General features: G+C 40.3%; 1 protein-coding gene across 2 annotated transcripts in view; it reads right to left on the bottom strand.

Moving 5' to 3' along the window:
• SLC1A7 (solute carrier family 1 member 7) overlaps nucleotides 1-13,111 on the bottom strand; it is a 47,255-nt gene that overhangs the window by 23,787 nt on the left and 10,357 nt on the right. For both annotated transcript variants that reach the window (XM_085067579.1, XM_085067580.1), the window contains exon 3: nucleotides 9,163-9,378. In XM_085067579.1, coding sequence (XP_084923705.1) covers nucleotides 9,163-9,378 — 216 coding nt within the window. The remainder of the gene's footprint in view (nucleotides 1-9,162; nucleotides 9,379-13,111) is intronic.

The following is a 13,111-nucleotide window of genomic DNA, read 5'->3' as shown; positions in this document are numbered from 1 at the left end:
CTGAAAGGTTCTCAGTGTGTGCACAGTGTGGTGGTTGTGCTCTGACCTGCTGTGTGAATGTGAATTATTCTGAAAGCAGAGATCCACACGAGATTCCAGCACAGCTCTGAATATGCACCTCACGTACGAGCTGTGACTTTGCACAGGAACGTGAATTTAATTGCTGATCATTTCCACTTTCTCCCTCATACTCCTAATTAGTGGAATTAAGAACAATTAAGACTGCTTGAGAAAGGAAGTATCATATGGCTAGTAGCTAGATTAAATGTTAGACAAATTTGTAGAGGATTAAAGCGTTTTGTTTCTTTATCATTCTTTATCCTGCAGGAATTACAACTACCCACTTAATACTAGATGCTGGAATTCTCCCAATATTTTTTAATATATTATGCACTGTGATCCAGTCTTTGAGACTAGCCTTACCAAAGTTACACAATTTATCCAGTGAAACGCTGACCTGAATGTGTTTGCCAGAGCCTCGGCTTATTTTTTATTTTAAGCTGGTTTACTTGGATTGAGAAAATCCAGTATTAGCCAAAATTAAGTTCTGTTAATTAAAAACATTTAAGAGAGCAATTGGTGGATGAGAACTTGAATGGACGAAAAACAAATAATGAGAAGAAAGGATCAAACTGCCAGCTAGAGATGGGAGGTGACTGGGAGGGTTTCTTGGTTCTGTCAGGCCTCTTCAGAAACACTTCTTTCTTGAGGGGTATGTTTTGCTGCACATTGATATTTCCAGCTATGAGCTGACTGTTTAGCAAGGATCTCCTGGGATTGTTTCAGAGCAAGAGACTGAAGTGAGAGTGGTAGTGGAGGATTTGACTTTTTAGTATGGAACTGGGATGGGGAGGGCTGGCTGGATCCTCACAAGTGCCTTAGGCCAGGCCCCCTGTGGGTTTCATGCCCACCAAGCCTGAGTCCTGGGGAATCCTACAGAGAGGGAGCTTCAGTCTGGCTCAAAATCCAGACACGTGCACTTGCCCAAATATATGACAAAATTAATGGCAGGGTGTTGTAGCCTGTCCATCCCTGCCCACCTATGTTCCAAGCACTCATCCTGCCACCAGATTGGCCCCTGCAGATCTCTGTCAGCATTACTGCAGCTCTGGATGAGATCCCAATGTACCCACATGGATCTGGTACCAGGATCATAAAGTGAGGCTGTGACTCTGCTCAGAACAGGCACTGTGTTTATCACTGATGTACATTGAATTAACAACACAAAGCAATGATTCAAACTGAGCTAATCATTGCTGTCAGCACTTATAAATACTGTTGTGCTTGTTCAGTTAAGAAAGCCAAGCAGATAAAATACTTCTCAAGTTCCAGCACTGCTTTCAGGTTGCTTACAAGACACAGGACACAAAATAATAGTGCAGGAAACTTATGATCTGGGATTCATTTCTTTAGCACAAGCAACATTGTCTCTAACCTCAGTGGCACAACTCAGCATTCCTAGCAGAAATAATTTCCCATAAGAATAGGGAATTAAATCTACTGCATAACAGTGACTGAGTCTGGTTTGAAACATAGATGAATTTAGGCCTGAGACAAAGACATAATTGTAAAACAGAAACTGAGACATAGGCTTTCTGGTTACATAAAAAATTACCAGCTAAATATTGGCTGCCCTGAGGAATAACATTTCCCAGAGCATCTTCTGCTTCAGGAACTTTGCCAGATAGAACGAGAATGTTCAACTGAGGCTAAAAGGGTGAATGTGCATGAAACTTCAATTTCAGCTCAGTGAACCTTCTACAGACCTGAGCTACAGAGCCACAGCTGGCACAGCAGGCCTGGCCTGCATTTGCTGTGACAGCAGCACATACGCACAAGTGACCTACTAATCATCCCTTTGGCTACAGCCTGCTGGCATGCACAGGCTGCTGCTTTCTACGACAAAATTTTGGAGCCCTTCCCTAATTCTGCATGGGATAAGAGGATTCAGATACAGATGTATTGAGAGAGGAACATGTATGTGCATGTAATGTGAAACAACTATGGCAACATGTGTTCTGCAATTTGGTAGTCATGGATTTTGCGGAAATCCTAAAGACTTGTATCAAGGGCAGGCAGCACCTGGTCTGAGCAGCAGGTCTGAGGGTGCAGCTTCCCACTGAACACAGATTGAGTTAGCATCCTGACTTCCCCATTGTCTTCCTGCAACTGACCTGTGAATTAACAGAATTGATCATTTTTGCTGCCCTGAATGTCAGCTGCTTTAGGAAAGTAAGTTGTGTTAGGAAGCCATTTCCAGCACTGCCTCCAGGATGTGGGAGCCCCCTTGTCTCTTCAGAAGGTGGCTGCCTCTGAGAACCACAGTAACGACACAAAGAGCAGCACTGTTAAACTGTGTTCCTATGATGCTGTTAACTGAACTGTCCAGAGAGCATGAGCCTGCAGCTGCTGGGACAACTCGTTTCACATCTCCTGGATAACTTCTGTTAGAAATAACAGGCCAGAGTCTTGTTTCAGTAATGCTACTGAATATCTGAAATACTCATTCTGAGTCCTGACTACAGCATCATTAACTCAAAGCATTCAGCTTTTGCAGATCCATTCAGTCAGAAATGAGGCCAGAGGCTCTAGCACCAGAGCAGCCACAGGTATAGCAGATGTTGTTTCCTTGACTCAGAACACCCCTTCCCTCTGTGCTCTGCAGCCCCAATCTGGTTTTGCTCTCAGACTTTGATGTTATCAGCACCTAATCCCTGCCACACCAGACAGTCTGGCTGCAGTCTCCCATGCTGTGGAATTAAAGCCACCAGTCTGGGGGTTTTTCTACGTATGTGTCCTCATAATATTTATTGGCCTATATTTGCACTAGGCATAAAGCAGCTTTGGACACTCTGCTCTCAAATTTGAGCCAGCATAGCTGAGCTTGCAAGAACATTGATTTAAGACTGGGGATTTGACAGTATTCTAATATTTAAGTGTTTGAGATCTTACCCTGTCACCCTATACAGCAAGGGTACAGAGAGCAAAACCAGAGCCTGAATAGCTTGACATGAAAATTATAAAGTTTCCAAGAATGAGCAGCACTGTAGCTCCTATTTACTATAGGCTGAGGTCCTTCTCAGTGACATTACCTTAACATCAAGAATTTGTTTGCTTTTTATGTCCTCTGCATGAATTAATCATCAGCTGTGTAGACTCCTCGCTATTGTTACACATGAGCCACAGATCCTGTCCTTAGTCATACATCTGGAATACCTTCCTGCTGGTGTCAGGGGCTCCAGCAGGGTTTGCACCGCTGAAAGCAAGGACAAAATTTAATCCAGAAAGACCAAACAAACAACCTATCGCAGGGACCACATGAGAAACCATCTTGTACATCAATAGTCACCTCCAGTGCCTCATCTCATTTCTCAGTATCAATCACACTACCTCCTGCTAAAATGACCAAAGAAGGCTTTTGCAGAATTAATGAGGCAGTAAAATCCTCATTATTGTGATAAAAAGTACTGAGGGAATGCAAAGATCACTTACCAGGTCTAAGGCATTTTGTCTTGCTTTAGTTATTTTTGAAGATCAGAGCAGAACTCGTATTGTGGAATCATTTTGTCAAATGTTGACTTTTTATCTGTCCTGAGGGCTGTATGGCCTTTCAGTTTCAGTAAGGAATCTGAACTGCTTTACCCTGCTTCCTCTGAAAGAAAACATCCTGACACAGCCCCAGCAGGGCTATGGCTTTCTGAGAGTGAGAGCACAAGTACATCACATCTTCAGGTGTCTCAAAAGGGCTGAATTACATGACAGGCGCAACACAATCCCATCATGGTTCCAGCAAGGCAAGTGATTCCATAAAAAGTGGATGTTTACACTGGAAGATGTCCAGACCAGTTGTCAGGAGGATGGACAACATATTGCCCTGCAAGGTTGAAGCTTTCCTAGTGCAGTTTTAACTTTCCTAGGCCAGTTTTAACCTGGCCCCTGTGCACTTCCCCCTCTGTGACTAAGGCCTCCTGACCAGAGAAAAGAATTTGCTTAGCAGTTCATCTCCCCAGTGTGGTTTTCATAATGGAATTATCTTTTTTCCATTTTAGATTCCTTTTGTGCCAAATAGGGACCACACATTTAGAGGCTTCAGAGTCCTTTGTAAATACATAAAGTTGGGGCTCCTGTGCAGATTGAACTCTTAAAAATTAACCAGAAGCAAAGGCCTGGTCCCAGTGTAGAATAGTTCTGGCTGGTTTTGTGGGATGAGAGAAAACTGGCAAGCTGAAATGAGTAAAAAGTGGTACTTTGCCATAGGGGACAGATAAATAGTTCTGTCAAAGTACTCAGTGGCTTTTGGTTAAAGACACATTTATGTACAGCATAGTTATTTTAAAAAGTTCTTTCATAGTTTAAACCTGGATCATTTAATGTTTTTTTAAATATCTTATTGTGTCTACATACAATTCAGTCTTCAGTTATAAACTTTTAAAGGTGAGATTTCTGATTCTGCACAGCCTGGACTTTTTCCAAACTACAATAGATATGCATTTTCTCCTGCCCTATTTTCAAGAAACACAATTCCAATAATATAGAATATAGCCCTTAGCTTGAAAAAAGGGAAAGGAAGTGATTTTAAAGAGTGCTCAGGATTCCCATGGAAACATAAATCCTCTACAGTGTTTATATCCTCTTCTAACTCTTAATGGTATGAAAATAAAACCTCTCTTGGTTAAGCCAAATTGATTTTCAGGGTACCTGCTATTAAATTGGATGCAATCCTGAATATTCAGTAGTAAAATGCTCTGGTTTCTCCTTCTGGTAAACTTCAGAATTGTACAAATTTATTTCTCATTGATCAAGGTGTGATTTGATCCTGTCTGCATTCACTGAATTGCTTTATTTGGGGCTTTTGAGCTGAATAAGTTTACGATGCTGTGATATCTTGTTAGACTTGAGAAAAACCACCAATGCATATGAACCCTGCACCTGCTGGTGCCCAGATTTGCAGTCAGCCTGATATAAAACAGGAGGGGGAACCCAGTTTGGCTGGGATTTGTTTCCTCATGTGAGTGTTTATGGTGTTTGCTTGTTTGTTTTATTTCATAAGCCAAATTTTATTTCCCTTGGTGACAAATGCGGGTGGCATGATTTCAGTCACAGCAGAATTTCCCCTTCTAAATCAAAGGTAACAGATGTAGTGGAAATATTAACTGCTAATGTGAACAGGGTGTTCCTGGCTCACAGAAATAGTTTTACAAATGTTTGACCCCAAGTAGTAGGCATTTTCTATTCTCCTAGTCAGGTGATTATGCCACAAAATTAAGCAAACGTAATATTTAAAATTGAACACTATTCCTGTAAGTACATAACTTTTTGTCCTTTTGAATAAAACACTCAAAATCTGAATTACTTTAAAAAATAGTATCTTCCCTTTCTTAATTTCTTAACTCATAAAAGGCTAATAAAATAACACTCTTATTTTTGGGGACAAAGTATAAAGTTAATTTCAATAATTCCCACAGGAAGAAGAAAGCAAAGATGTTTGTTGATTCATTGCTATTGCTATTTATATGCCCCAAAGCCACATTCCTACAACAAGAACCCTACCAGGTCTTGTATGAGCTGGGAATATTTCTTCTGGCCTCACAGAATTTTCTGAGCAACCCTCAGTGAGGTGATTTCTTTTCCATGTCTTTTGGTTCTCTAGCTTTTAGAAAGAAAAATGGTCCTTGCCTACCTCACAGAAGTATTGCACATCATGAGAATGAATCCATAAAAGCTCATAAAGCACCAGGTGCTTAAAGACAACACGATCCTTAGCCTGAAGATTATATAGAGTTTTAAATGGAAGAAAATCATCATATTTAATTTCATAGGCCTTGCAGTGCTTGCAGCAGAAGCCTTGAATAAAATGAGATCAGATTTGTACATCTGTCTCAATGCAGCAATGAAGTGGCAGCTAAAGAGAGAAGCATCTTCAGGACAGCATCTGCTGCACAGCTTCAGAGTCACAGCTGCCTCCTGAGCTGCTGCTTAGTCTGGATCAGAGACACAGGGGTAGGTTATACACAGGGAGATTCCTGCACAGGAACCACCTGGCTAAAAGGGCATCTTCCACAGGCAGCACAACATTCTTGCCCCTAGTCTCCTGGGGCTCCCTTCAGGAAGGAATTCTTTCAAGTACTGCTCTTTTAGAGTGGTAAAAAAAAAAATGTTTGAACTGTAGATACAATTTTTGAGGCATGAAATTCAGAATGTTGATGAGATTATGTGTTTCCTGGCTGATGTGAGGTTTAGAGTAATTTTGGAATTACGCAGCACAATGTCACTCTTATCTCCTCATCAAGTCATTGCTGTTTGGGGTTTTTTGTTTGTTTGTTTGCTTGTTTGTTTGGGGTTTTTAATATAATGGACAAATATACAGAGGAAGTGCCATCTACAAAATAATGCAAAATATTAATAATGTTGTTGTTGACTAGTGTTGCAAGGGTTTAGGAAAATCACAAAGGTCTGCTCTAGTTTTTGGTTTCATTTCTTGCTGATTCAGTACGTTCTTTAATTTCTAATTAAAACCACTTCTAAAAGCAAAAACCTCACACAAAAGTTCAAGAAATTCAATTTCCAGCAACATCCTTCCTGCCAAAAATTCTAGACTTGACAATGTCATATATAACATCACCAGAAATAATAATGTTTTTCATCATTTCAAAGTGGCTTCAAATCTGAAATCAATGAGGGTGAATACATGTATCCCTGTGCCAAGATTCATGCTTTTAAACTAAACCCCACAATAGTGTCACATATATCATCTCTCCACTTGTACATTTAGCATTCTTTATTTGCAGAATACCAGATGTTTCCTGTGTAAACTTCTGGGCACATATGCAATTGATAAATGGAGAGGAAATGAATGAATTGAGAAGATAAGCCAATCTGGGCCGAAAAAGATGGTCTCCAGCTGTGAATGGAAGTGATTTATCATTGAGCTAAAGGATCAGCTTTTCTAGCTCAAACCAGCAGATACATCATTACATTTAATCCAGACTTCCACATAGATATTTAAGAGTCTTGCAACTGACTGCAGCAGAGCCAGAATTTCACCCATAGTGTTTGCCTAGGCTGAAAGCCCATTCCCCACTGTTTTGTTGCTTTATTTATTTATTTAGTAAGTGTGGTTATTTCTCTAGCAGAGGAATAAAAACCATCCGTTTGTGCTCTTGGGATAGAAAGATTGCAGCTGTGGCTGCTGCTTAGCACAGCAAAAGGACACTGAATTTTATTCTTTCTTTTTAACCTTTGGTAATGAGAGGGGCTTGTTGACCTTGTCATTGTTGACATCTGCCCAAACCAGTGAAGAATTTAAAGTTTTGCAAACTAGAGCCACATGCCTGCTTGGAAACTTGAATATCTGAAACATGCACACAAGCTTTTATTATTTGATTGGGTAAATATTTGTAGAAGGTGAAATTATAGAAGATATTTGCAAATGTTTAGTTCAGGACATGTTTTTTGACCTGCAGTGAGACTCAGTGGAATGAAGTGTTCCCAAACCTCACCACAGCACCCCTGGTGTGCAGGGAGTAGCCAACAGAGGTGAAGAGATGAGGTTGTAACTCAGATCTTGGGTACATTCGGTGGTTCTATTCAAACACAATAGTATAGAACTGAATTCTGATTTTGAAAACCAAAATTGCTTTCCATCTGACTCATCTCCATGACAAGCTTACTCTGAGCATCTAAAGGCACTTGGGCTGGTGTGAGGAAGGGGATGGGAACCTGTGGTGAGGCAGACCCATCCCAGACAGAGCTGTAAGGTCAGTGTGGGTGTAAAATTGCATCCCATGTCCCACTGAGCCTTGACTTGTCTGGCACTGAGGCCTTAGAAACAGCTCAGCACGCTAGAAATGGATTCCAAACACTGCCACTATGAAGACAATCATTAAGGTCACTTTTTTCTTAGATTCACCTTTACTTCTTATGCTACTCTGTCATACTAAGGGATTCAAAACTCCTGTGACTTTCTCTCAGTGTAGGAATTAAAGACCTTTTTGCAGCAGACACAGAATAATATGACCTGATGGCACAGACAGACATGGGAATTCCATTGCACATTCATCCATCATGGCAAAGTCACTGGGGACATACAGATGGATATCTTCCCAATGCAGATGAAGATGGTGGTTTTGTGAAAAGCTACAGAAGAGAGTGTTCTCTGCTGCTGCTCCATGACTGAAGTAATTTGGCCCATTCTCACAAAGACACTGATAAAATACAGGTGGCCTGGCTAAATGCAACTTGGAGGAGCAAAAAAGATTTTTGTAAGCTTCTCCTCCCAGCTTCTTCTGATTTGAAGTCCAAATAAGTCTAATTAAAGTATTTGGTGTGCTGACATGCTGTCAGGGTCAGGAATTTGGGTTTTTGAAAGACAAACTGTGCAACATTTTAAATTTCAGTAAGTTGAATTCCAAAGAGAATTCTCTACATACACACTTGGCCTGACAGCCCTTGCCCAATGTAGTATGAGATCACCAACTTGAGGAACTACCAAACAAAGGCAAAACTTGGTCTTTCTGCATGAGCAAAATAAATCTGAAGCACAGAATATGTTCAGTCAAGAAACTAATCCCACTAGCACCTGAAATGTTGGGACAAAGGGATATTCAGGCAAGGCTGTCAAATTCCAGCACTGCCCTAATGCTGCTCTAAAAGAACAAACCTTTTACCAAACAAAGTAAAACATAAAGAAAAGCCACAGTGGAGAATAAAAAATACACCACAGTGGTCTTTCTAATCATGTCTTTTTTCTGAAAGTTGGTATGAACTGTTGTAACAGCAATTTTAAGAATTATTTTCTGGAAAAATGTGTATTTCAGCCCTTTATTTAAGGTTTTGTCTATAGCAACCATCTATCCTTATTTAAATTAACTTACATTTTAATACTCTCTTGACTTTAATAATGGATTTGATGGTGAGGCTACATGGAATTCTGTGGGCTATGAAAGACCTGCTCCAGTGTTGTTGGTTGGTTGGCATTCATTTCAATTTTACTAGAAACAGCCAGTATAAACATTTGTTTACTTGCAAATAATCCTCTGAAATTTACTTTTTTCTCAATCTAAACAAAATATTTATCCTCAGGTTCAGAACTTAAGCTCAGGCCACAGTCCCCCCCGCAGTTCTGCACAAAATTCAGAAAGCAGAAAGCATGAATGTTTTTACCGGATTAGGTCCAGCAGTGCATCTGCAGAGCTCATGATGGGCTTGCCACCCTCCTCAGTGCTCTCCTTTGCTGCTGCTCCCCCAGGGTGGATAATGGAGACCATAATTATTCCCACAATTACAGCCACAAACGTTGTCCACAGGTAGTAAGTGACAGTTATGATTCCCAAGCGACTGGAAGTCTTGGCATCCAGGGCTGCCAGCCCAGACATCAAGCTGTGTGAAGAAAACACAACACAAATTTTATCTTTTGCATTACTTCAATGCAGCTGAAGGCCTAATTTCTGAATTATTCCAGTCTGCCTGCTTCTCTTACAGCTGATTCCACATTTCAGTGTTTTTATAAGCATGCCAGTAACACTACAGCTGTAGTCTCTGTGTCTGAAGGGTTGTTTCCAATTGTCAGGTCAGATCCTGGTTATTGAAAGGAACTTGCAAACTCAGGCTGCACACAAGAGAACTGAATGCTGACTCTATTTCATGAAATTCTAGGGACAGTTTTACACAAGTTATACATGTGGTGGCTCAGTTCACAGGAGCAGTGGCTATAGTTACTAAAACTCTGTGTATGAAACTTCACATATAATTTTACAGAATAATCGGATAATTCAGGTTTGACTGGACCTCTGAAGAAAATCTGCTCAAAAAAACCCACTAAGGGGCAATTTTGTCATATAATCCTTTCTTTACATTAAAAAAATAAAATAAATACCTTTTTTATTTTTTTCCTTTCTAAACGAATTCAAAGCACAATGTATTTTTGCTTTGCCATAAAGCACTTTGGGGAGCAGACTGCAATTTGGTGTGCCTCCAGTCTCAGTGGGGACAGTGGATGGCATACAGAGGAAATTCCTCCATGAAAAGGTGTGGCTGCGCAGTTGGGAGCAAAGAAAATGCTGTGGTCACTTCAGCCTTTTCACAGAATCAGAGAATAACAGAGTCATAAATCACAGAATATGCTGAGTTGGAAGGGATCCATCAGGATTTTTCCTTTTCAGCTCCCTGCCCATCACTGCCAGAGCATGTGCCAGACCCATGTCCATCCTCTTGCTTGTGCAGTTTGTCTGTGCCAAGCAATACAACTCTCAGAGCTTTAGGTGCCACTGACCCTCTCGTACAGGCAAATAGGGCAAAGCACTCATTGGCTCCTGAAGTTTCTTCAGGCTGCTCTGACATCGACCCTGATGCTGTTTCCAAGTGACTTGAGTCTGAGATTTGACTTTCCATTGACAGCAAGGTTGTTTGGGGCTTTAAATTGAGATTTAGCTTTGCATAATTCTCTGTGAACTCTCCAAAGCATGCATCTCACGAAAAGTGCAGGCAAAATAAAATTTGGTGTGTCCAGTTTTCTCCTCAAAACAGACCTGTTTAACAGGCCTATTTTCATAAACATTTACTCAGCTGCACCTCCTTGAGTGAAATCTCCTTGACCTCCCTCTGCTGAGAGGTTGTCTAGAGCCAATGCTAAAGTGCAGCTTAACCTTTATAGTAGATTTAATGAAATCAAATGGGTGGATTTAGTGGTCAGGTTCCTGCTATCCACTAGATTAATTAAGAAAATGTATTACTTTTCTGCATTGCCAATCTCTCATCTAGCATGGGTTTTGTTAACACTATAGGAGCAAGGATGCACTGGAGTTTGGATAATTTAGAAAATGAGCATCTCAGTAAGGCTCATTCTTGTATCCATTGTTCTTTGCTCTCAGTTATCACTGGATATGATAAAAATCTCACCTTTCTGTGTGTCTGGAAAGCACTGTGTACAAACACAGCACTGCATATTGAAAATAGAGTAGTAGGAATGCTACTTTGTTCCTTGACATTTCCCTTGGATGAGTCCATGCAAAAGAGTAAATATTCTAAAACATTTTTTAAATAAAACAGTTCAATTAAATACATTTATCTCAAATTAGTGCAACGGTTTTCTGTTTAAAAAACCCTGTGTTATTATTAGATTTTTAGGACTGAATCCTTCCCACAGGCTGAGGTTCCACAGGCCATTGAGCCAGTTTAACAGCTCATGGCTGCAGAGTAGATAACTGTATTGTACTAGAGTACAGCACTGTTCCACCCCCACATTCCCAGGGTGGCAAAAAAAAAATAAAAAAAAAAAAATTAAAATCAGATTGATTTTTAACTAGCTGGATGTTTTTCAAGGTAACAATTTTCAGGGTTCTTTATAGATAGATTATGCTGGGCAATGACACAGTGGTGTGCAGGCCTGACTGCTGAGCAGCAGAGCTGTAACTTGCAGGCAGAGCAGTTCCTTGGAGAAGACACTGCCAGGGAGACAGACAGTTCACTTCCCTTCCTGGTACTGCCCTGGAGCCACTGTGAGTGTGGTGAAGCCTCCCTGTTCCTGTTGTCCTTGATGCCACTGTGCTGTGTTTGTCCTACAGAACAACCAAGGGATGAACCCTGTCTTGCTCACCTGAAGAGTACTTCCAGAAGTGCTTAGGGACAAAAGTCCTAATTAAATATGTCCAGTGGTTCAGGTGACTTTAGGGTTGCTACCTCAGCCTCAAGGTGCAGGGCCCTAGGATTTGGGAGGATGTTCAGCTGGAATCTAATCTTACCTTGGCTCATAGGTGACAAATCCTGAGGGGGCTAATAATGAGATTGCTCTGTCTTGGGGATATTCATTAACAAGATCATCATCTGTAATGAGATTATCCTGTCACCAGATAAAGTCATGCTCAATTCATGCTGTGATGAGAAAGTCCTCAAAAGTAATTAACTATGGAAGTGCAGTGGGGTAACTGTGATGTGACAGAAGCATGAGCAGAGGTCTGGGCTCAGACAAAGCCCTGTGTTCTCCATGGCCTGCAGGGCTCAGTTTTAGGAAGGAACCACTGGAATGAGTTCTCCAAAGCCTGGGGAGTAATGGTGGTCATGTTATTTTAGGCAATAACTCAGAATCAGTTCAGAAAGAAATGCCTGTAACTAGAATGAGACAGTAATCACTCATTCACTAGTTTTTGTTTGACTTCATATGTTTGATGTCAGAAGGAACAGGACAAAAGACATGAAGATTAAGAGACATATTGGTTGTCATAGTTATTGTAGGAAGCAAGTAGTACACAATTATAGCACAGGAATTTATTACTGTTGATCTCTAGAGTTCTAACTTTTACACAATGTAGCCAAAGAATGACAAGAAAAAGTACTTTTCTTATTTCCTAGGGAATAGGGAAGTCAGGAGGGATAAGCTTCCAGGCAGTTTAAACTAAGATCACTGTATGATCTTGGGTCTTCCCTTTAATTTTCATCAGACACTTTTGGTTACATAAAAACTTCCTTTTTATGTATAGCTTCCCAAGCTTCTTCTAAGCCAAAACAAAGATATTACCATGGCATCCACTACTAGAAACACACTGGAATGGAAAACCAGTACTTTTAATTCTTGTCAAGCCTCAGAATCTAGTTAGCCTTGAAATAACAGGAGAGATATTTGATTCATAGATTAAAATCATTTGAGATACTATGTAGTTAAGTACCTTCCACATGTATGATTCACATGTAGCTTCCATAACATGTTTTCATGATTGCCAAATGAACAAAACAGGATTAAGACAATAAAAAACAATCTGCGGCTTTTCTGAATAATTGCTGTGTATCTCGCTCCTTTAATCAGTCTGAGGGGAAAAAATCCACAACATTGTAATTTAATATTCAGAGACCATTTCGTAGCTTGTATAGAAAAAAACCTGTCAAGCCTAAAGTGAAGGGGAAGACCTCATAAATTCCAGGAACTATTATATGAGCTTAATTTAAAAGGTAAAATCAGTTACTATCTTGTTTAAAGCATTTGTAATTGTACGAACCAGTGAAACTATCAAGTAGTAAATTTCATGTCTGCCTTGAGGGAAATCTGTGTAAAATCCCCAAAACTAACATAGAATTTTTGAAGTAAAGAAGAAGGGAATTCTTCCCAATATCTTGGAGAGCT

This window comes from Lichenostomus cassidix, chromosome 8 (genome assembly GCF_008360975.1).
Source record: "Lichenostomus cassidix isolate B80296 chromosome 8, HeHo_3.0, whole genome shotgun sequence".
In the NCBI taxonomy this organism is placed as follows: Eukaryota; Metazoa; Chordata; class Aves; order Passeriformes; family Meliphagidae; genus Lichenostomus; species Lichenostomus cassidix.
Note: the sequence above shows the minus strand (reverse complement) of the source record. Positions and strands in the feature narration are given on the sequence as shown.